Source organism: Perognathus longimembris, chromosome 22 (assembly GCF_023159225.1).
Source record: "Perognathus longimembris pacificus isolate PPM17 chromosome 22, ASM2315922v1, whole genome shotgun sequence".
NCBI classification, from domain to species: domain Eukaryota; kingdom Metazoa; phylum Chordata; class Mammalia; order Rodentia; family Heteromyidae; genus Perognathus; species Perognathus longimembris.
Window position 1 is genome coordinate 8,952,120 of NC_063182.1, and position 22,813 is coordinate 8,974,932.

The 22,813-nt window shown below is 48.8% G+C and overlaps 1 protein-coding gene and 1 long non-coding RNA gene across 4 annotated transcripts in view; both read left to right on the top strand.

The window, feature by feature from the left end:
- Nucleotides 1-21,374, top strand: part of Sil1 (SIL1 nucleotide exchange factor) — a 223,990-nt gene extending 202,616 nt beyond the window's left edge. For all 3 annotated transcript variants that reach the window (XM_048331639.1, XM_048331640.1, XM_048331638.1), the window contains 3 exons: nucleotides 16,660-16,756; nucleotides 17,175-17,339; nucleotides 20,849-21,374. In XM_048331639.1, the coding sequence (XP_048187596.1) occupies nucleotides 16,660-16,756; nucleotides 17,175-17,339; nucleotides 20,849-21,205 (619 nt within the window). In that variant the 3' untranslated portion in view covers nucleotides 21,206-21,374. The remainder of the gene's footprint in view (nucleotides 1-16,659; nucleotides 16,757-17,174; nucleotides 17,340-20,848) is intronic.
- On the top strand, nucleotides 771-12,103 carry LOC125340196. The gene is made up of 3 exons (XR_007208699.1): nucleotides 771-781; nucleotides 3,398-3,400; nucleotides 11,985-12,103. It is a non-coding gene; the product is annotated as an uncharacterized LOC125340196 (long non-coding RNA).
- Nucleotides 21,375-22,813: the final 1,439 nt, after the last annotated feature.

Below are 22,813 nucleotides of genomic sequence, written 5' to 3' on the forward strand. Positions count from 1 at the left end.
ATTATTTTCATTAACTCTATGTGAGACTGAGAGGAGCAACAACTTACTACCAAAAGGAAATGTGGGCCCAAGAGCAAAGTCTCCTTCCTTCTTTTAGCATTCATACTTTCCTTCTCAAATGTCCTTCCTTGTGATGCCTGAGCCACAAATAGAAAATTGGGCAACTCCCAATTATCCCTGTGTGAATAATTCACTCTGAGATAATCTGTGTGCCTGGCTGGCTTCCCAAATCAGCTGAGTGGATTATTCTTCTCTTTCAATTATTTAGAAGTTTAAGTATTTGGGAACTGGTGCTAGGATGTGAAGGCCATGAAGTCATCTCCTATTGTTCTCAATTGCCCAGCTCTGCCTGTGGTGATGTTTTAGAAGAAATTGGAGGCTATAGAGCAGAGCCCAAAGGGAGAGAACACGGTGATGACAGGCATGATGGTAAAGAGTGAAGGCCTTCAGGTGATTAGTAAGGGCAAGCAGAGCTGCCAACTACTGGCAAGCAAGAGAAACAGGAATGATTTACAAAGTCTCCTTCTCTTTCCCATGGGTCAGTGGAAGAGACCCGATTGGAGCCATGTATGTATGTATATATGTATGTATATATGTAATATTGGCCATAGTAGGGTTTGAACTCAGGGCCTTGTACCTGATAGACAAACTACTCCTAAAATACTCAGCTCCTATTCCAGGAAGGTAGAACTACCCCTGAGATTCACTGGTATGAATGGCACCAGCTCATCTTCATCACTGGCCCTATGTCAAAGGTGCTGAGGACTTCAAGTTGTGGGGAGTTTAAGTGGTCTTGAAAGGCAATTCAAGTTAGTACATACAGAAGCCCTTCAAGGAGTTAGCTGCCTAGGGATTGTTTCTGTGCTTTAATGCTGCTCATGCTTCCTAAGCGAAGCCATTTGATGTTCACATTGCTCTGTGTTGAGCTTGGGATAGGTCTACGAAGATGGGCTGCTACTAAAGGAACAGGCATCAAAACCTTTGGAGTATTTCCAGTTGCTAGGGTCAAACTAGGTCTCTTCAAGAGAAGCCCTGGTGGCTGGCACCTGTTGTCCTAGCTATTTAGAAAATCAGTGAAACTCTTATCTCTAATTAAGCAGCAAAAAGGAGGTGGAACTGTGACTCAGGTGGTAGTGTGCCAGCCTTGAGTGAAAAAAGGTTAGGGATAGGATTGAGGCCTTGTGTTTAAGCCCTGGTACTGGCACCATAAAATAAGGATGCCTAAATCTCTGCAACCAGAGCCCCACCTGACCTGAACTGACTCCAGTCTATCCCAAATATCCCATTATTATCTAGTACTTTGGCATGAACTGGTATACAATGATATGGTGTGCTCTGAAGGCTTGATTTGTGTTGGTTTTGGTCCTAATACATTGGTCTCTGTTCCTCCTTTGGGAAATACTACTTCCTTTCCTTTGTGAATCTCTTCACCAGTACCATGTGATCAGGGAAGTCTACCACCATTGTGCCCCACCTATTCCAACACAGTTAGAACTGGCTATTTGACCTAGACTAGCCAGCCACTCATGGTACCCTTTTCAACGGTACAATGATAGATCCAGGGCTAGGCATGTGACACTAGCAGGGCCAAAGCCCTTCCCTCAAATTCTACACCATTTGGAAGGGAGAAATTTGCATTATACTGGAATTCCTATGTTCAATAGATGACAGTGGCCATTATAGTCACCCTTGCCCAGAGAAAGCAGCTTTGTGCAGAGGAAAGCTAGGCCTTGAGATGCATTCTGGTAGTGGGCTCTACATATCCCTTGAGCCAGTTGTACTGTTTTTTTGTTTTGCCTGTCCTGGGGCTTGAACTTGGGGCCTGGGCATTATCCCTGATCTCCTTCTGCTCAAGGCTAGCACTCTACTACTTGAGCCACAGCATGACTTCTGGCTTTTTCTGAGCAGTTTATTGGAGATGAGTCTCATGGACTTTCCTGCCCAAGCTGGCTTTGAACTGCAGTCCTCAGCCTGCTGAGTAGCTAGGATTACAGGCATGCAACATTGGTGCCCAGCTTTCCAGTGTTACTTTTGCCTCTGTTATCCTTTATGGCACTCAGCAAATTGCATTTACTTTCGATGTGTTTGAGTTTAGTTCTAGCACTTAAAAACAGTTATGGGCCAGGTACCTATAAGTCTGCCTATTCAAGAGGCAGCAATTAAGAGACTTATAGTTCAAAATCAGCCTGACCAAGACGTTTGTGGAACCCTCATCTAAACTAATAGCTAAACATAATGGTTTGCACCTAACATCCCAGCTATATAGGAGGCTAAGATTGGGAGGATTGTGGTTCTAGGTCAGCCAAGGCAAAAAAGTTCGTGAGACTTCATCTCAGAAGAAAAAAATTAGGAATGGTGGTGATATGTACCTAGCTAAAGAAGAAAGAATAAATAGGAAGACCGATCCAGACACAGACTCCCAGAGAGTAAGACCCTATCTCAAAAATAATAAGAGGAACGAGGACTGTGGAGGTGCTCAAACTGTAGATCACCTGCCTACGAGCACAAAGTTCTTCTAACTCTAGTGCCACCAAAAGAAAAAAAATCCTGAGTCTGTGGGCTGGACATGTCCCAAATGGTAGAATACCTCCTATGAAGCACAGGTCTCTGAATTCAAACCCCATTATTTCTAGTAAAAAAAAGAAAGGAAAAAAACCAATGACCTGACTAATACAAAAGATGATCTGTTTACTTCCAAATAGGCACACAGTGAATGCTTATTTCCCATGTTTTTCTTTTCTTTTTTTGCTAGACCTGTGTCTTGAACTCGGGGCCTGAGCACTATCCCAGGCTTCTTTTTGCTCAAGCCTAGCACTCCACCACTTGAGCCACAGGCCACTTTTGGCTTTTTCTGTTTATGTGGTACTGGGGAATTGAACCTAGGGCTTCATGCATGCACTCTACCTCTAGGCCACATTGCCAGCCCTCTTTTTTCTTTTTGTCAGTCCTTGGGCTTGAACTCAGGGCCTAGACACTGTCCCTGAGTTTTTTCCCTCAAGGCTAGTGCTCTACCATTTTGAGCCACAGCACCATTTCTGGTTTGTTTCACATTTCTTAAGTAATTATTATACCCTCAGTATCAGCTGCCAACCTCTGGGAGGAGAGCAAAGGCCTTGTTCTGAAATCTTTCAGCCTGCCTCTCTTGGTGGCAATGAATCTGTCATCTGTACATGCATTTTTGTTTCCCTTCCCCTCTGCCTCTGCTTCTACAAAGATAAGTATCTATTAGTCTTACTTTGCAGGAGTCTAACCTGCCATAATGGTGGTGGGGAGTTTGTTGGCCTACCTCAGGCTCCCATTTTCCACATGTAGACAGGAGGCCCTACTCCCATAGCACAATACTGTTTGTAGCCATAGGTCTGATTACTCCCAGGGTGTCCCCCATGCCAAGCTTGAGCTGGTGCTGAATTTATTGTGCCTAAACATCAGGGCAGTGGTAGAGACTTTTACCCACTACTACTCTCTCAGGCTGCTTGTGCCAGCTGCAAGTCCCTCGTGAGGCTGCTAGGTGTCTCTCTGTGGCAGATTCATTGTTCCATATTTTTATTTAATTACTTACTTTTACAGCTCTTAGAATAAATCTAATTATCCATCTGTTATGCTACATTATGCCACTGCATATTCTTGCTCATTGTATGATACTTGTCAACTTGACCTTGCCCTCTTCCAATGTTCTTGCTTCTCCATATGGCTCTGTGCCACCTCCTCAGCAAATCCCATCACCAGCCAGAGTCCATCAGGTCCCAAGGCAGAGCTGAGTGCAAATGACACTTAAATGTAGCAGTGTATGATGGAGCTTTGGGTCTTAGAGTGGGCCATAGTGACTTGACAGAGATCTGGAAAGTTGCGCAGAGCTACAGAAAAGAAAGAAGTCCTAGCATAGGGCTCCAGTCTTCAGCCAGAGATGTGATCAAGGAGGGCAACAAGTGTGGCTGTCCTGCCATGACTGGGCTGGGTGATGCCTGTTGTTAGGATTGAGTCACACTTGGTTTTATACGTGGCACAGTCAGACATTTACTGGAGATTACTTTAAGAGTCACATGGAGGTCATTGGCCTCTCATTTTTTTCCCCTGTGCCTGTCTAAAATGCTATTAACATCATTAGGAGTTAATTTCTCTGTTTTCAACATTACTTTTCTTTCTGTATAAGTGTGGATACTCCCAGGGAGGGGTTTCCCAGGAATTATTAAACATCTCTGTCTATTCCTTTTCTCAAGTAGGGGGGAAATACATGGCAGTGTGAAAGGATCTGGTCAAGGAATCAAACCAGGGAAGGGTAGGGGAACAGAGTAACCTTCAGGACATTAGCTGGGATCTACCCTTGCTTGCGAGTGGTAAGGTGCTTTGGAAGGGAAAGAGATTGTGTGCCCAACCAATCCCTATACCTAGTTATGGGGCTGGACTTTCTCTACTTCAGTGGCCTAGTAGGTAAGGGACATAGATCTGGCTTCATCTCTGCAGGTTGCATACCAGGCATTGGGCTAAACTATCTTAAATGAGGTTACAGATGAACAGGTGTCAAGACATAGTTCATGTCCTCAAGGGAGTTCAAGTCTTAGCAGGGAAGCAGACTGATGAATTTGATGAAAGCACTGAAGGAGAATGAAGGCCCCAGGAAGGCATATCAAGGAGTCATGGTCCAGTTAATGTGTATCTTTGTGGAGATAGTGTTTGGGGTAAAACTTGGAGGAATAGGAAATAGCTGAAAATGGGAACCAGAATGGGCTTGGGGAAAGATACCCAGGCACGAAGCATTCAGAACAAATCATAACACATTTGAATTGAGAAAATCAGTGGTGGAAGGAGTCATTTCCCACCCCTTCCCCCATCGTTTTGTCCTGTCAGGGTCCTTTTCAGTGAGTTTCCTGAATGGAAGCACTGAGAGTGCTACTGTCACCACTAGCAAAACATGTGACTTTGGGCCAGGAGAGGACCTGAGTGTGGCCAGCAGGCTTTCTGTGATGAGTCACTTTACTTAACCTTTGTGTTCTGTGGCCTCACCTTTCAAGGTGGCCACAGCCTTTGGCAGGTTCTGCTTTCCTGGGAGGACTCCAGCCCTCCTCCTCCAACCCTGCCCTACCCCAGTTCATATTAAAACCTTCCAGCTTGGACATGGGCCCTGGCTGAAACTGTTGACAGCCCAGTACACAGGCCTCCCTTCTCTGTTCTAGATCGAGACTTGGCAGGCATCCAAGACTACATTGCAGCCCACAGGCTGTTGCTCTTCATGACTACTCTATTGCTGTATCCACAGGGCCTCTTTAGCTGATATTTTTCTAACCAGAGCCTGTGGGTGACTTTCCACAATTTTCTCCTCAATGCAACAAGGAAGATTCAGTGACTAATTGCTGGTATTTTTTCCCTCAAGACTATTTATATAGGCTGTCAGGTTAGGGAAGGAAAGAAGGCACTCTAGTGCCACTCTCGGAAGGGGCTGCTATTTCCTCCTATTGCCATCATTAGATAGAGGCCTGTGTGGCATTGATGTCCATACTTCGTCTTTTTTCTTGTATTTTTTTGATATTTCAACATTTGGTTCTTTGAACATCTAACATCCCTTTTATGCTTCTCATCTCTCATAGAAGATTGTTGTATTTTGTCCCCCTCCGAAGCTGCATTTTCTTTTTGTCAGATTTCTCGCTTTCTTCTTTATTGTATTTTGATCAGCATGGCCATGTAGGTCTGGATTTTATTGGGAGCTTTTTATCTTCTTGGCAGTGGCCCTCACAGCCTGGTCTTCTTGTGAAAGCTAGGCTCTGCCTTAGGTCTCTGAAGCAAGCCTTTCTCAGCCAGGACATAAGAAAACCCAGCTTGCTGTCTGTTCAGGAATACTCTCACCTAGTGGTTCTCAGACCAAAACAGACATCGGAAGCACCTGGAAGGCTTGTTGAAGTATAGCTGGCCAAGCCTCCTCCCGTATAGTTCTGATCCAGTAAGGCTCACTGGAGGCCTGAGAATTTGCATTTCTGCCTAGTTCCCAGATACTACATGTGCCTAGCCAGGTTCTCCAGGGCTTGTGAAGGCAGAAGAGCAGGAGATGGTTACTTCTTCCCATTCTTGGTCAAGATCTGAAGCTAAGTGATTCAGGGAATTGGCAGTAGCATTGTAACATTGACCACTTGCACGGTCTCTTTTGCCACTCACAGCAGTAACTTTGGTGAAGTAGGTTGGCTTCTTGGCAGACAAAAGAAATAAAGTACATATGAATTACTGACTACTCCTTACTAGCCAATTAGCTAAGCAATTTGTGGCATATACCTAGTGGAATCTAGGTCTCCTAGTTCTTGTTCTAGAGTCTTGGTAACTCTACCCCCTATTAGCTATGTGACATTGAGAAAAATCCTATTTTCTGTGGCTCAGCTTGCGAGTTAGTAAAATAGAGATAGCAGTATTTGCCTCATCATGGTGAAACAGCATGTCAGAAACCATCCTCATGGTTGTGAGGAGGCTGCCCTTATTTTTGTATTTCTGTCACCAGAGACTCAGGAAAACATAGAGGATGTAAAGCACTGTCCAGGGCCATCAGTATATGACTAACTCACTGGAAAGTCATTGCTCTCTGTGGTCTACCCTGGACAAAGGGTGCAGGTGGATGGTATTTACCACCAAGGAGCCAAAGATGGCACAATTGTGGAGGGATTGGATCAGAGAGTGAAGTCTGACACCAGTCAGGATCACCAGGACAGCTAGGCAGCCTGTTCATCTGGCCCACTCATCAGAAACGGCTGTACTGAGCACCTTTCACTGCTCAGCCCCACAGTATCCCAAGCAGATTACTTTAGAGAGAAATATTGTAAGTCTACCCTTTTGATGTTTTTCTCTTCCTTTTCTCCACCTTGGCGTGGGGCACTGGCAGAAGTATCTTGATGTCTTAAGTAGATGGCCAGTGCTAATAATATTGACCCTCTTGAAAAATAGCACTGGGTGTGTTAAATTCATTTAATCCACATAATGACTTTATGAAATAATTTTCATTTCACAGATGAGGGATCTTGGCAAAAAATAAGCTCATTAACCTGTCTCAAAGTCATACAGAAAGGAAGGCCAGGGTTTGGAGGCATGGCTCAGTTGGCTCCCTAGCCGATGAGTGAAAGTGGCAGGTACCAAGTTTGAGTCCTGGTCTCAGACCTTAAAAAGGAAAACAAGTCCAGGATTCAAATTCATATCTGTCTTGTTATGGAGCCCATGGCCTTTACCACCGTCAAGCTATCAGAATGTTTTCTTTAAGGCTGAGGGTTCAGGGGACATGGGCCTTCTCCATGTATGCCTACCATTGACCCATTGACAGGATCCCTTGCTTCTTGACTCAGAATTCAGCTTCTAGGACTGTGCAAGTGCTCTGTTTCCCTTTGCATGTTCCACAAAGCCTTATACAGAGAGTTACCATATTCTTTTGTTGTCCCAGCTTGGACAAGAAATGATGTGATTACCCAGTTAAAACATGACTGGTCCTCCCAGCCCAGTGGCAATGACATTTTAATAGGGGACCTTGTAAGACAGAATTATTTTTAAGACCCAAAGAAATGAATTCTAGATGGTAAAATTTTAAGCATGTTTATAGCCATTGGGTAGAAGAAATTAAAGGTTCTTGCTCAGTACCCCACACACCCCTAAACCACAGTTCCAGGCTGTGTAAAGCCTGTGTGTAAGCCATCAGGCTTTCACTTAGATTCACAGAGTAATGCCACTAAGGCTCCTAGAAGTATCTGACAAGCCAGCAAAGGGGAGTATTGCTGTTCTCAACCCCCCTTTCTGAAGGAAAGAACTCACAGATTGACCCTATTTACAGAACTACCCTCAGTCCCAGGTGGGACCCTGGGCCCAGCTGCCCAGTGCCTTCCTGTCCAGGGTTCTGTTCATCTCAGGCCCTCCCTACACATCTTTGCCAGAGCCAGGACCAGGCTCATGCCCAGGCATGGTGTGCACAAGTCACATTTGACTGTGTCCTCGCCCCATTTATAAGCAACTGAAAACTGCCCTGCATATGTCAGTTCACACCTGAACTGGTTTAATGTTGTTTTCTTTTAAGTTGCAATCGAAAACACAGCCAGACAGTCTGTAATGAGCACTAAATTGTCAAGCCTTTTGTTTCCTTTGCTATTCGGCTGTAGAGATTTTGTGTTTGATTCAGCAACAATTGCTGAATCTTAAATCATTTACATTTTGGCATTAACTATTTTATATATCTAACTTTTTTCTGTGGTATTAGAATGATTCCAGCTAAAGGCTTTTTAATGATTTATCAGAAACAAAATGGTTTGTGGGAGGTGATTCTTAACATTTTGTTTGATAAAAAAGATTTTTATCTGACTTCAGTTGAGTAATAAGGAATTTTAGCCTTTCTCCTTTATCTTAATGACTTTGGATTTTGCCTTCTTATATAGGCCTTCCATTGCCTGTAACTCACTCCAGCCATCTCTGTTGTCTGTTAATTTTGCCTAGTAGGGGCAGGAACTGTTTTCATTCATTGCTCTGGCCCCAAGATACTTACCTGAAGAACTTCTGCATTCCTAATCAATTACTATTTGTCAACCAACTGACTGAACAAAGAGCCTCAGACAAATAGCATGTTCATAAATAAAATCATCCATCATTCTGTCTCTGGACGCTGTAAGTAATTGGGATTTTCCTCAGTTCTTAGAGTTTTGCAGAATGGGAAGTGTTCCCTTTCTAGGCCCCCATTTGAGCACCAGGTGAGTCAGGGCTTCAGAGCACTTGCCTAGCATATGCAAGACTCTGGGCTTGATCAAAAAACCACAACAGAGGGTGCTAGGAAAAATCAAGTGGGCAAAAGGAGAGAAAGAAGGCAGAGACCTCAACAGATCAGAGCAGGCTCTAATTGCTGCAGAGGTTCTCCGTGTAACACGGAAGAGAGTTGGAGAGACTAGGAGCAAGGAGCATGGGGATTTTAGAGTTTTATACAGTGTGAGTTTCTTTGGAATGTATTTGTTCTGTTCTTTATGGGATTTATGGCAGAGTATCTTCTGATGCCAACAGTCCTGCCCTTTCAGATAAGGCTGGTCCTGTACTTTCAGACAGGGTCAGGGGTGAAGTTTTCCTGAGAACCAGGAGGGGTCCCTAGGTGTGTGTGGGGGGGTGGGGGGGAGTTGTGGGCCAGGGGAGCAACATTGAGTTATAAGAACAAAGCAGATTCCTATCAGAAGGAATCCCTACATCCTTCTTAACCTGCAGTGAGACCTGAGCCAGCTGTGGACTTTGCAGTTTCCTCCTGTGGTAGAAAACCAGGGAAGCGGCCAGGGAAGGAAAGCCAAGCTAGTGAGAGCTGTGAGAGCGTCCATGCGACATGTGGCTAGTGACCAGGCCATGTTGGGCTGCCCTCGCGGGAAACCAAGAACCTGCACTCTGAGCTTGCCTCTCAGAACTAAAACGAATTATTTATAAAGAGCCTTCCAAATACCAATGATGCAAAATATTTGGATGGTTCGCCATATTGTTAACCATATTTAAACTGTCGGAAACCTTAAATATCTGAGCAAAACCTCAGCAAACAAAGGATATTTTGGGGCTTGTTATGTATGTTGTACAGCAGAGAAATTTGTAGTCTATATGACTTCCAAATCCTGTAAACGAAGCAGTTTAGTGTTGTCATTTTCAGCTATAGAACATCCCACGATCATTGCCTTTTCTTTTGCTACCAAGAGATGGCTCATTCATAAACATTTCTACAGTTGTGTGACAGAAGCAAAATAATCCCAACTTGATTTCATTGCCATGACTAAGGAAATTCGTTTCCCACGCTGCGATCTGTCATGTTTGTCGAGTTTATTAGAACACAGAGAGGTGGAGGAGCTGAGGAGGTTGGAGGGCAGCATTTGGTCTCCCAACACAGGATTCAAAACTGATGGAAGAGAACAGTTGTGGAGCTCAGTCCTGAGCCACCCAGGGGCTGCTGACAGGGTGCCTTACCTGTAGATTGGAGCCTATAGCTTGCCAGGCAGTCCCTGGAAATTGTCTTGCCCTGTGGGGTCTAGCGTACTTGGCTCTCCCCCAGCTGCCAGCACCTGTGGTACAAATGACCTAAAATCGTAACCTCTCTGAGCTCTCTATAAACTAGATGATAAATTTCAGTGTGTAAAAAATTTTTCATATGCTTTAGTCTAAATTTCTTTCTGCTTAACCTTGTTACTCCTGCTTTGCCTCCCTCCAACTGCTGAGACAATACACAGAGACATTCTTGGAATAATTATAGGCCACAGATAATTCTCTTTAGCCCTCTGTCTTCTATGTTCCCTACCCTGTGGTCTCCCTTTAGCCCATCCTAATTAGCTTCTTTGATCCTTCCTCCCAGTTCTCTCTTTCTAACTTGTTAATTACATTTCTCCCCTGTGAATTAATTCTTTCTGCACTATCTTTGTCTATCCAGCCAGAGGAGCTGAGAAGTAGAATCTAGAGCCACTCTGTGAGAGCTGGTAGGTTTATTGTTGTCCCCCACAACAAGTAGCCTCTCCCACTTTTGAGAAGCTTGAAAAAAAAACTGGCATTCTATCTTTTAGCAGAAAATAAAAATTGTGGTTTTTTTGTTACATAGTATAAAACAACTATTTTAATGCTCAGTATTTGCTTGTGAATTGATATAACTTTTTGTTACTCTTTATCATTTTAGCCACCCCCTTAAACCCCTTTTGCTTTCAGATAGGGCTCTATTTTTCTCAGGCTAGCTGGATATTCTACTGGATACCCTGGAGTGTTGGTATTACAGGCCTGTCACTCTGCCTGGTTTATTATCTATCGCCTTTCGTCATCCACAATAATCTTATGAAGTAAATGTTGTTATTAATCCCATTTAACTTAGAGAAACTAAAGTCCATTGAGGTTTATTAACTCTAGCTTAGAAACACAAACTAGACCTTGGACTAGAACTTGGATTTGGCTTCTGGTCTTTGATTGCAGAGTAGAGCCTCTTTATTTACTCACTGGGTTTGAAGTACAACTCATTGATCTTTAGCATTCCAAAAGACCACCCAACCAACCAACTCTCAGTCACTGGCAGCTTCTACTCTCACTGCAGAAGCAGCTTTCTGCAGTGAAAGAGCAAGGGAAAACTGGTGCAGGTGTGCCACTGTGTGTATCTGAACTGATAGAAATCTGCTTCTGCTGAAAACAGTGTTCTGATAAATTCTTGAATTGCTTAAACTTTTAACTCACTTTCCTGACAATTTCATCTCTCAGGTTAAGGAAGCAATAAAGAAAAACGCCCCATTGAAATCATTGTGAGAAATAAGAAGGATTTGTTTGGTGAAGTGAGTATTTGGGAAACCTTAGCAGAAAGTGTCTGTGATTAGAGAAATCGGGGAATGTGAAAGTCTCTGACTCTGAGTTTTGAGGAAAACAGAATTTAGAAGGTCCTAGAAAAAGTAGATATGATTTCTGAACAAGAGTTTTCAAAGGAAGGATGACTCATAATCTGAAAAATGAAATGTGCCTAATAAAGTCACAAGTGATTACTGTAGAAGCAATAAAGGAGTTCCTTAAAAAAGACCCATAGGCTACATGGGAAACCGAATTGAGATTTTCTTTAAGAGAAAAAAAGAAAGAAAGGGACTTATAACCAAGGACAAGCAGAGGGGAAAGGGACAAACCTCTGAGAACACTGTTGGGAATACCAGATGGTGAGCTGGGAGATGCTAATAAGCAGCAAAAGGACTCAGGCAGCTGATGTTTAGAGTGACAGGAGTGGCGTGGAAGGAGTTAGGCCATCTACTTTGGTCAGACAATGCCATGGGGCTGGTAGTTTTGCTTCTTGCTCTGTTTTGCCCCTGCCTTCTCTTAAAGGAGAATCTACTTCTGCTGAACCATATGCTTAAGAAGAATTAGAGACCAAGAGTGTGAGAAAGATCTTCCCAAGCCACTAGCTTCCCTAAATTAGGGTCTGAAAAGTCAAATACCATCTGAGAGTTTAAGAGCATCCTGAGAAAGAGTGTGTGTGTGTGTGTGTGTGTGTGTGTGTTTATAGAATTGTGGAGACAGGGACAGGTCTGGATGGGCATCTGCTTTAGTTTTGGAAATAACTGCAAGTAATTTAGATGTGTTAAGTATTTCTAAAGAGAAGGTGATTTCTTGGAGCTAGCATGGTTTTGTAAAAACTCCTCATTGCATTGTTGAATGCTTAAATCTATCCATCCTTCCCTCCTTTTAAAAAACCACTAATGAGTCGCTAAAAGCAAACACATCCATATAGCCACTACTCAGATTCAGAAACACAACATTGTTAGCACCTCAGGAGACCCCGCCGTCATTTTCTCATCCCCTTCTAATTTCCTTTTACAGAAAGATTTGTTAGTCTGGGAGATAAGACCAATGATAGAATTATAGAGGTCTGTATTTCAGGAAAATATTTGACAGGCTCTCATGGTACTATAATGAAAAGCCACTACTGATTAATTCAAGGAAATTAGAGTGCTGAAATAATGGGAAAAGTTGATTATATCCCATAGATTAAATAAGAATCCTCAAATCCATACTGATGCAAGTGAATGAATAAGGAAGATCTGTTATTTCAACTAGAGTGCTAGCAGATAGAGAAGCAATAGAAGATAGGTGTCATCATTTGACAGTCTGCTAATAATTAGGCAATAATTGTCAGTGAATGTTAAAACTAGTGAGTGAACGTTTGATGAGGAACAGGTTGCCATACTGTCTCAAAATGTCTCCATACAAAATATTCATGTCAAAGGAATAGTTTCATTATAGTGGGGAAATCTGGCAGTTACTTCCACAACCAAGCTTTTCAAGTGACTGTGACCAGTCTTGGGGCTGATTGACATCATATGTCCCCTGACATGATGTACTGAGAAAGAAACAGTATTGTTTTGTGGTATTCCTGCCAAAATGCATAACCTCAATCGAATCATGAGAACACATCAGATAAATCCAAACTGAGGGATGTTCTACAAGTGGCCCACACTCTCAATTGTCAGTGTCTTGTCAGACAAGACAGTTCTGAGGAAGAGTTCCAGATGAAAGGAGACATGCTACCGTCTCAGCCTGTGGACTTGGGACCCAAATTATTTTTCTAAAAAGGATATGATTGGAGCCAATTATTACGTTAGGGAAAGGAATATTCACCCCGTTTAGAAATATCAGAGGCCTTGTGAGAGAACACATGCATATGAGTTCAGTGCCCATGGACAGGTAGGGGGGCCTCTGGGCTGGGTGGCTGGTATGTGCAAGTACTGCATGGCTTCACCTGTACTTTTTGCTAGTCCTATCTAGCTCGTGTGAACCTCTGCCTTACTTCCCATCCCAGACCTCCGTAGAGGCAGTTTTCTCATTTCCCTTCTTTTCAGTTGAACCACACTCACTTTTCAGTCTTTACTTGGATTTTCCCCTTAGCCTAGTTGTATACATGCCACCGTGGCCCTGTGATCTATGTAGTGGCACAGGGTTTCCACATTCAAATGGGTTGTGATCTAATGTTCTACTTTTGCTATCTCAAAATTTCGAGTAATCTTTTAACAAGGTACCTCACATTTTTATATTGCACTTGAATATAAAACTTGAAAGTTATATAAAAACTGAAAATGAAGTAACCAGCCTTAAATGACAACAATGGAGAACGTCAGGCCCTGGGCCCATGTTGGGAAACATTCTTAAGGTGTCTCTGGCCCAGCCTGGGTATCCCCACCCCAACCCCCACCACAAGCCAGCTCTTCTACTCCTCTCCAGCACATGCTCAGCTTAGTTAGCTAAAATATGACCTCAGACCCTTGGCAGATTGCCCATAATGCTGTCACCCTAACCCAAACTGTTTGGTTTTTGCAAATGCAATCACTTCCCATTTCTGCAGTCTACCCTCATCTTCCCCGCATGCCTGTCCCGAAGATTTACAGAGTAGCAGCTGCTGTGGTCCCTCTGCACACAGACAGCTGACTTGCCTGCTGATTGTGAACATTCCAGTAATCCAAGTGCTAATGGTATTTATTCAGTCCAGCCAGCTTAGCCCCAAACAAGGTTTATTCTCATTTATCCCATCGGAGATGAGCTACGTTCTTAATATCCTTCGTTGACTTTGAGTCCATCAGCACTGCTGATGTCACAGAGAGCCACGCCAGGCTCCTGCCGGTTTTTTTTTGTGTGTGTTTTTTTTGTTTGTTTGTTTTTGTTTTTGCCAGTCCTGGGGCTTGAACTCAGGGCCTGAGCACTGTCTCTGGCTACTTTGTGCTCAAGGCTAGCACTCTACCACTTGAGCCACAGCACCACTTCTGGCCTTTTCTGTTTATGTGGTACTGAGGAATCAAACCCAGGGTTTCAGGCATGCTAGGCAAGCACTCTACCGCTAAGCCACATTCCCAACCCTGCCTTTTTAACTCACTCAGATACCCAGCTGTCAGGGCGCCCATCATCTTGAGCTCTGCCGCCTAGGTCAGGAAGCCATCAAGAGATAGCCCCAGACCGTCAGCTATTACTCACAGTATTTCCACTAAGGATCTTCCAGACGCCTGTGCTCTGCTACAGGTCCATATTGGCTCTGGTCCTGCTGTATTCCCCTGGGCCCTTGAGGACTCTGCTACAGGAGAGAGAAGTGGATGTATTGCCTATTAAAAGTGGCTCTGAGGTTTATGCAAGATCTTCAGGCTTTACACCCCCTGTGTTTGAAATACATTATCTATTCTAAACGGATTTCCCTTCTTGGGGAAAGATGGGAGTACATCTGAGGCGCAGAGGTCGGGGTTGGCAGTGCTGCAGGTAGCTCCTGGCTCACACTTAGCCTACTTTTGGAAGAAGAGAACCTAACTTGTCTCTGTTCTGGTTCCAGTGTATAAATGGGAGAGTTGTGGTTACTCAGCCCTGGGCAATTTACTGAGGCTGTGGTGCTGGGTTCTGTGCTGGATCTGCTTGCTGCTTTGAGAGGGCCTTGTCTCCACTGCTCCAGATGCCCCTGAGGGGAAGCTCCACAGAGGTGCTCCCTGAGGCAGTGCTGTTGGACCTTGAAGACCCCCTCTTTAAGAGCAGCATTTGACGTGTGTGAATTTCATGGTGTGGTCGTCTTCTCTCACTAGACCCTGCCTGTCATGGGTGAGCGCTCCTCAGGCACATGATGGCAGATACAGCACTAGTTAGCTCACATAATGATGAAGCAGCTACCTTTCTTAATTTGTGGGGTCAGGGGAGAGGTTTCACTCCCAGGCCCCCTGCATTGGGCTGCCTGCCCGTCTGTGGAAGAGCTGTCAGCCTCCCCTCTCCTGGGGCTCCAGCCCCCGCCCCCCGCAGGCTGCTCATCAGACACGAGAGTGGAGTTGTGGGATGGGTAATATTCTCCCCACCTTTCTGGTGAGGGGATTCCAAGATTGCAGAGGGACAAAGCCTCCATTCTGCAACCGGAAAACTTTGGCTGCACCTGCTAAGTCTGCTTTCAGCCTTGGAGCTGGATCCTGGTAGACAGCGAAGGGGCCAGCCATGTCTGAGCATGAGTCAGCCCCTTGTCACTCCGTGGGGGCAGCGTTGAGGGAGCGCTTGCTACATGCCAGGCCTCTCCTGTGGGCAGCAGCACAGTGCACTGCCTGCCTCTCCCTTCTTTTGCTGAACTTTGGGCCAGGAACCAACTCTCTGTAATTTGTCTTTGCTTCGCTATGCCCTACTGCCCTGTTTGGGACACTGGGAGGCCACTTGGTTAGGGGTTTGGGGTTTAAAGGAACAGAAAGCTTGTGGCCCTGCCAAAGTAGGAAAACTGGAGTCTCACAGAGACTATGGTAGACTTGCACCCATTGGCACCTTCTATTTTCTGGGGTTTTGCCAGTGGGTCAAGGACTCCTGAGCTTTCCTAGGAACCTGACCATACAGGTTGTGATGCCTAGCATGTGCTCCTTAATCATCAATGTGATCTTCTTAAGCAAGGAATCAGCCAAAGAGCATCTTGCTGGAGTTCCTACCCATGTCTCTGCCTGGCAACTGCCTCACAGAAGGCCTTCCTTTCATCCAGAAGGACTGGGCATGAAATGTGGGTACCTATGGCATCACTGCCACCAGCAAGCCAGAGACAGTGGTAGAGTTTTAGGGTTTTAGTGGTATTGACACATTGATGATTGTGTACATGTGTTTGTGTAGTCCCTATTGTGAGGGCTGTACAACGTGACAGGCTCATTCTGAGCACGGAGGATCTGGGGACGAGGAAGTCGCAGCAGGTTATCTTGTAGAGTCTAGAGGGGAGACACTGGGTAGTCTTTGTGAAGATCTGCTTTGGAGCTTCAGAGGCATCCTGGAGCTCATGGTTTCCACTGACTTTCCTCCTATCTGCCATCTGTGCCAGCTGAGGAGAGGGTCCCGGCCCTGGCCTTTGGGAACTCCTCACTGAGAGGGGACAGTGCCATCAGTCACTGCCTCCCAGTGCACACCATGCCTGGTCCTGCCAGAAGGACTGAGGAAGGCTTCTGGCGGCAGGGGCCCTTTAGTCACACCTCTGCGTGCCACCTCCGTGTGAGGAGGACCTTCTGATGGTAGAGGTGAAGTACCTTCCAGATCATCCAGCCCACATGTGCTGGAGGGCAGCCAGCTGGCATGAGCCCCTAGCCAGGTCCACACTCATTCCTCTCTCTTGCTGATGGGAACTGCCCTTTGTGCTCTTTGCCTTTCTCTGGGGATGGAAAGGGGTGTCTGCTCCATAGCCCCCTGGGTCATGCTTTCCTGGGCTTCCTCCACCAGCAACCCGAAGGTCCAGGTGGAAGCCATCGAAGGGGGAGCCCTGCAGAAGCTACTGGTCATCTTGGCGACAGAGCAGCCTCTCACTGCCAAGAAGAAAGTAAGTTCCTATTCCTCCCTACTGCCTTGCGCCTGGCACACCTGCGGGGCCTGAAAGGAAAGGCACATTTTCCATGCGTGCCGTCCTCGGGGGCAAAGAGGAACTGACGCTGAAAGCAGATGGCAGGATGGTGTGGTGCCTGGAGGCCCCGCGTGCAGCGGTGGCAGGGCGGCCTTCAGCCGCACTCCAGGCTCCTGCCCTGGACTTCCTTTTGTCCACCATTTGCCACTTGGTGATGATGAAGATATCTGAGATCAGTCTGGGCCCTGGGTTATGGGGTGTAACTGGACCCAAGGCTGTTGGGAAGGGGCAGAATGAGCTGAATATATCACTGAGACAAACCCAGCTCCCTCTTCTGGACCTTGGAGCAGATGCCGCTCCATGTGGCCCTCATGTGTCTCCAATCTGTGCTTCTCAGGTCTTGTTTGCACTATGCTCTCTGCTGCGCCACTTCCCCTATGCCCAGCAACAGTTCCTGAAGCTGGGGGGGCTGCAGGTCCTCAGGAGTCTGGTGCAGGACAAGAGCACGGAGGTGCTGGCTGTGCGCGTGGTCACGCTGCTCTACGACCTGGTCACCGAGAAGGTGAGTGGTGGGCAGCCTGCTTCCCTCACTGGGCTGTCTTTGCTGTGTTTGCCTCTGGCTCCTTGACTTAGGCACCTTTCCAAATCGTGTTCTTCTATCTTTTTGTCCAGATGAATAGATGGGTAAACAGGTGGTGGGTGGACTTCCAGATCAGGGAGGATTCTTGTAGAACAAACCATCTCAGCTGACACTGATGGCTGGTGGGGGAACAGGGGTGCTTTCTGTGGGCAGAGTCAGGATTCAGACAAAGGTCAGTGTGACTGAAGGCAGAGAATTGGGGTGGTGAGGAGCAGGAGGTTTGGAGCCTAGAGTCTTCGGAGCAGCTAGGAGACCAAGGAGTAGATTGGGAATGCTGACTTTCAGAATTCTAGAAACCCAAGAAGTGCTTACTCTGGAGCTTTAGCTCTGGACAGGGGTCATAATGGCACCAGTGGCTCACGTCTGTAATCCTAGCTACTCAGGAGGCTGAGATCAGAGGATCGTGGTTTAAAGCCAGCCTGGGCAGGAAAGTCCGTGAGACACTTATCTCTAATTAACCACTAGAAAACCAGAAGCAGTGCTGTGGCTCAAGTGCTAGAGAGCTAGTGGGGGACATCTGCATGGAGCCCTCCCAGGGTGGACCTTACACTAACCTTGAGCGGAAGAGCTCAGGGGCAGTGCTCAAGCCCAGACTTCAAGCCATGACTGACCAAAAGAAAGAATGGTTTCACTTTAGAGCACTGGGAACCACTAGCTTGCCACCTGGGAGGAGATTTGGTGCCCAGCCCACTCCTGTCTGTATAAGCCTGAGAAGCATCTTAATTAAGGGAGACAGAGACAGAGACAGAGACCGACGGGGGGAGGGGGGATGGGGGAGAAGAGGAAGGAGGGGAAGAGGAAGAGAGGAGGGAGAGAGAGGGAGGAGGAGGGGGAGAGGGAAAGAGAGAGAGAGGCAGAGGTAGGGGCAGCCAGACTTGGATTCCTAACAGCTACTGTGGAGATCCCGGCGGGGTGCTTAGCTGATCCCCAGGACAGGTAGCTGCTGGGTGGTGGAGCAGGGCCAGACAGAGCTGAACCTTTGGGAAGCTCCAGCCTCCATTTTACCTCTGCTCCTCTCAGCTCATGTCCTTCCCGCAGGGAATTGAAATGTGTCTCACTGCCCTGCTCCGTCAGGCTCTCTCTTTCCCTCTCCTGCCTCTGCCTGTCTCGCCTCTCAGCCTGCTTCTGTCTCTCCCAGTCCAAGCTGTAAAAACCCAGTTTCTCAGAACAGCAGGCAGCCATGTGGTGCTCAGAGCCAAGTAATATGCCCTGGGTACATTTTATATTTGACAGCCGGCCGGCAGGCCCAGAGGAAAACATGTACATGGGCATCTCCTGGGAGAATCGGGTCCTTTTCCTCTGGCGTGCCCCTACCCCAAGGACGTTTCATCAAAGCTACCCCCAGTCCTCCAGTACCAGAAACCTGCCTGTGGGGGACTTGGGGTGCTGTCAGCGGGGAAGAGCTGGTGTTGTCCTTAAGGACCCTATGGACATGGTCATCCTCCTCAAGGGATGTCAGGGTTTCAGTCAGAGGGCCTCAGGGCTGCTGCGTCAGCCATCAGAGGTCGCTGTTCTTGTGTTCGCTTAGGAAGAAAGAACAAGGCAAACCTGGGGTCCAGGCTGCCTGAGGGTGAGAGTCTCAGCTTGCCTGCAGAGCTGCCGTGTACCTTCAAGGCACTGGTGTGGGGATATAGCAGCTGAACCAAAAATTCCACGTGGGGCTTGGCCTGGCCCTAGGCTTCTCGAACTCTCTAATTCAGCCATGGTGGCTCACTACAGAGGGGGGTGCTGACCTGGAACGGTGGGCGTATTCCCCCTGGTCGGTGCAGGGACATGACTCTGTCCATGGCTCTTTCCACAAGTGATCTACTGGCTATCCCCGCTCAGTGCTCAGTGCTGGCTAAGGAACTGGTTTGCTGGAGAATCCCCCAGGGCATGTACATGGGGGAGCCTGAGGTTCAGGGAACAGATGCAGTGATGCTGAGCTCCAAGGCGTCAGAAACCATGACTAGAGTCAAGGCCATGGGATAATGTGTCTGGAAATGGCCTTGAGGCCTTTGGGGATGGTATGGACAGGTGATAGAAGAGGGTGTGAGGACTAAACCAGTCAGGGGAAGAGGCAGTGGCGCCTCAGAATCCCAGTCTGTCATCAGAAGTGCCAGGGTTGGGAAGTGCTTAAAGCTGGCAGCACTGGCTACCCATGGGCGGGAGGAAGGTAGAGCGGGAGCGGGGTGGGGGCGTGGAGGGGCACGGCAGGTGACCAGCAGAAGCAGGACACTTAGGGCAGAGGCGGGGGAGGGCTGGGTTGTGTTTGGAAGATGAAGATGAAGGTTTGTGGGGACAGTAGAAGAGGACCACAGAGTTCCTCTCGGTCTTTCCTGTCTCTGGCTACAGAAGCCTGCCCCTCCCTGGCTGTGTCTGCAGCCCTTTTTAGCCCATGACCTTGAACTATCCCGGCAGCCCCCTGGTCTTTGCCTGGCTTTCCCTCTTTCCATGCCATTCCTCCTTATTCTTTGTCTCGGTGGGGGTGGGAGGCAGGGCTTCCCAGCTTTCTCTTGCTTCTCGGAGGTACATTTATTACAGCTCGATGGGAAATCTCTAGCCTCCTCTGACATTTGAAATAAGCTGGGAACTTGCCTGGAAGCTTGGCAGGACTGGTTCTCACCCCACTCTGCTGAAGAAGCTGAGCTTCTGTACTTTCCAGACTCAGGCCAAGCATGTGATTCCCACCCAAACTTTCCTTTACCCCCCAATCCCAGGCCCCAGCCTGGCCCCTGGGCCTCCCTGTTTCTTCAACAAGAATGGTTTGCCATCCTTTAAACCCGAGGTGGGCCCAGGCCTGCACGCGCAGGCATCTGGTGTGGACGAGCTCTCCGCCCTGCTTCCTGTTCACCTTCCACTTACTCAGTGTCCTGACCCAGAGCCGTGGCATCCTCTCCACCTGCCAGACCCTGCCAGCAGCCACGGTCCAAGTGCATCTAGTGGAGTAACAAGGACACGATGACAATGCCGATAGAGCCGACATTTGGGATTGCGGCACTTTGATGTAGAAGCTCATGCTTGTTGACTGTGGCTGTGTGCCAAGTACTGACTGCTACTCATAATTCAACCAATATTCTCCCTTTTAGAAATGATGGTCTTGGGTCTCAGAGAGGCGAGGTGCCAAGGTGGAGCAGGGATTTGAGTCCAGCCTGTTAGATTAATCTCACTGTGCTATTTGGGAACTTTTATTCACCTACCCCACCTTGGGATCGGAGACCCCTGCCTCCAGTGTCATGGTGGATGGATGAGGAGCGTGTATAAAGCAGGGATTCACCAGGCCTCGTCCTGGGGGGTCATTGGGGGCACAAAGGCATGGAGAAAGTGAGTGGGCCTCGCAGCGCAGCCTCATGCTTTGCCTCTGCATGGAAGAGCCATCTGACAGGAGCTGACCAATCTCCGTGTTCTCTCCCCACCCCCTCTCCCTCTGGCGCCCGGCCTGTGGTGGGCAGATGTTTGCTGAGGAAGAGGCGGAGCTGACCCAGGACTCATCCCCCGAGAAGCTGCAGCAGTACCGTCAGGTGCACCTGCTGCCCGGCCTGCGCGAACAGGGCTGGTGTGAGATCACCGCTCACCTCCTGGCTCTCCCTGAGCACGATGCCCGCGAGAAGGTACTGCAGACCCTCGGGGCGCTCCTGGCCACTTGCCGCGACCGCTACCGTCAGGACGCCCAGCTCGGCAGGATGCTGGGCAGCCTGCAGGCCGAGTACCAAGCCCTGGCCACCTTGGAGCTCCGGGAAGGCGAAGACGATGGATACTTCCGGGAACTGCTGGCTTCCATCGACAGCTTGCTGAAGGAGCTGAGATGAGGCTGGGGTCCTGACCGCAGGAGTAGACTGGCGTGCTGCCAGGGAGGCCAGGGGAGGCCATCGGGGCAGGCTCTTCATGGACACTGGGCGGCAGGGAGCACGTCCCTGCTGGGCGGGAGCTTTACCTGAGCAGGGCTGGCTTGACCATTAAAAGGAGACATGAAGGCCGCGATCCACTTGTGGTGTGTCTGTGAAGACGAGGTTCCACCTGGGGCTGAGGCTTGTGTCTGGGGGGGGGCCTGGGGGGGCCCCAGGGGAGGCTTGGGTGGATGGGGCACCCAGTAACAGGCTCCATAGAACAGGACAGGGCTTAGGCGTTGGGAACCTTTGGCTCTTTTCAAGGCAGTAGTTATTTGCCTTTGAAAAGTCACTAAAGTTTCTGACCAACGAGAGTAGCATTAGCGGCATGAAGCACAAAGCACTAAGCTCCGTACCCACGCTTCCCCCCAGCGGGGAGGGGAGGTCTGGGGGTCATCAGAGTGGTTTCTAGGCCTCTGGCCCTGGTGAGACCGCGGCTCTGTCAGCCGGTGTCCGGGCAGCTGGGGGGCCGCGGCTCTGTCAGCCGGTGTCCGGGCAGCTGGGGGGCCGCGGCTCTGTCAGCCTGTGTCCGGGCAGCTGGGGGGCCGCGGCTCTGTCAGCCTGTGTCCGGGCAGCTGGGGGGCCGCGGCTCTGTCAGCCGGTGTCCGGGCAGCTGGGGGGCCGCGGCTCTGTCAGCCGGTGCCCGGGCAGCTGGGGGGCCGCAGTGCTGGGGTTTGGGTGGAGGGAGGACCCTGGGCATGGCGGCGGGATGCCTGCCCTTGGTGTGGTCCTCACTCTTGGGAAGAAGTGATGTTCCCGCTAGCGGTGGGAGCACAGGCAGGCCCTCCTAGCAGGCAGGGGTGTCCCCCTGCGCCCCTCTTCTGTGTCCAGGCAGGAGCAGGCCAGGCCCGAGGAGGAGACCTCCACGCAGGGGCAGCCACGCCTGGCGAGTCGGGACCCCGCTGGAGCGAGGCTAAGCGCCAGGCTGGGAGCCTGCACCGGTTGCCATGGCAACCCCTGCTCTGGGCTTTCCTGATTTGGATTCTGGTGAGTTTGTTTTTCAGCCTTTCCCAATGCTCGGGAGGCTCGCGCCTGCTGGCGGAGACAGCCTCTCCGGCTCCCACGAAGGGGAGTCAGAAAGGCCGGCCAGGGCAGCCTCCTCGCTGAGGTGAAACGAACCCAGAAAATCAAGGGGTGAGGGGTGGCCTCATTCTCGCAATCCCTTACTCGACCCTTCCCCTCAGCCCTCCCCGCCCACCCAAAGCTATGTGGCTGCCAGCCTGCCCAGCCCCGAGAGCCCGCCCGAGGAAGCCCCGCCGGGCCCACGCCCAGAGAGCGGCCCGAGGAAGCCCCGCCGGGCCCACGCCCAGAGAGCGGCCCGAGGAAGCCCCGCCGGGCCCACGCCCAGAGAGCGGCCCGAGGAAGCCCCGCCGGGCCCACGCCCAGAGAGCGGCCCGAGGAAGCCCCGCCGGGCCCACGCCCAGAGAGCGGCCCGAGGAAGCCCCGCCGGGCCCACGCGGCTGCTTTGGAGCACAGTTGACAGGGTTGGAAGCCTGGGGCTGGGCACAGTCAGGACCAGCATGCAGTTTG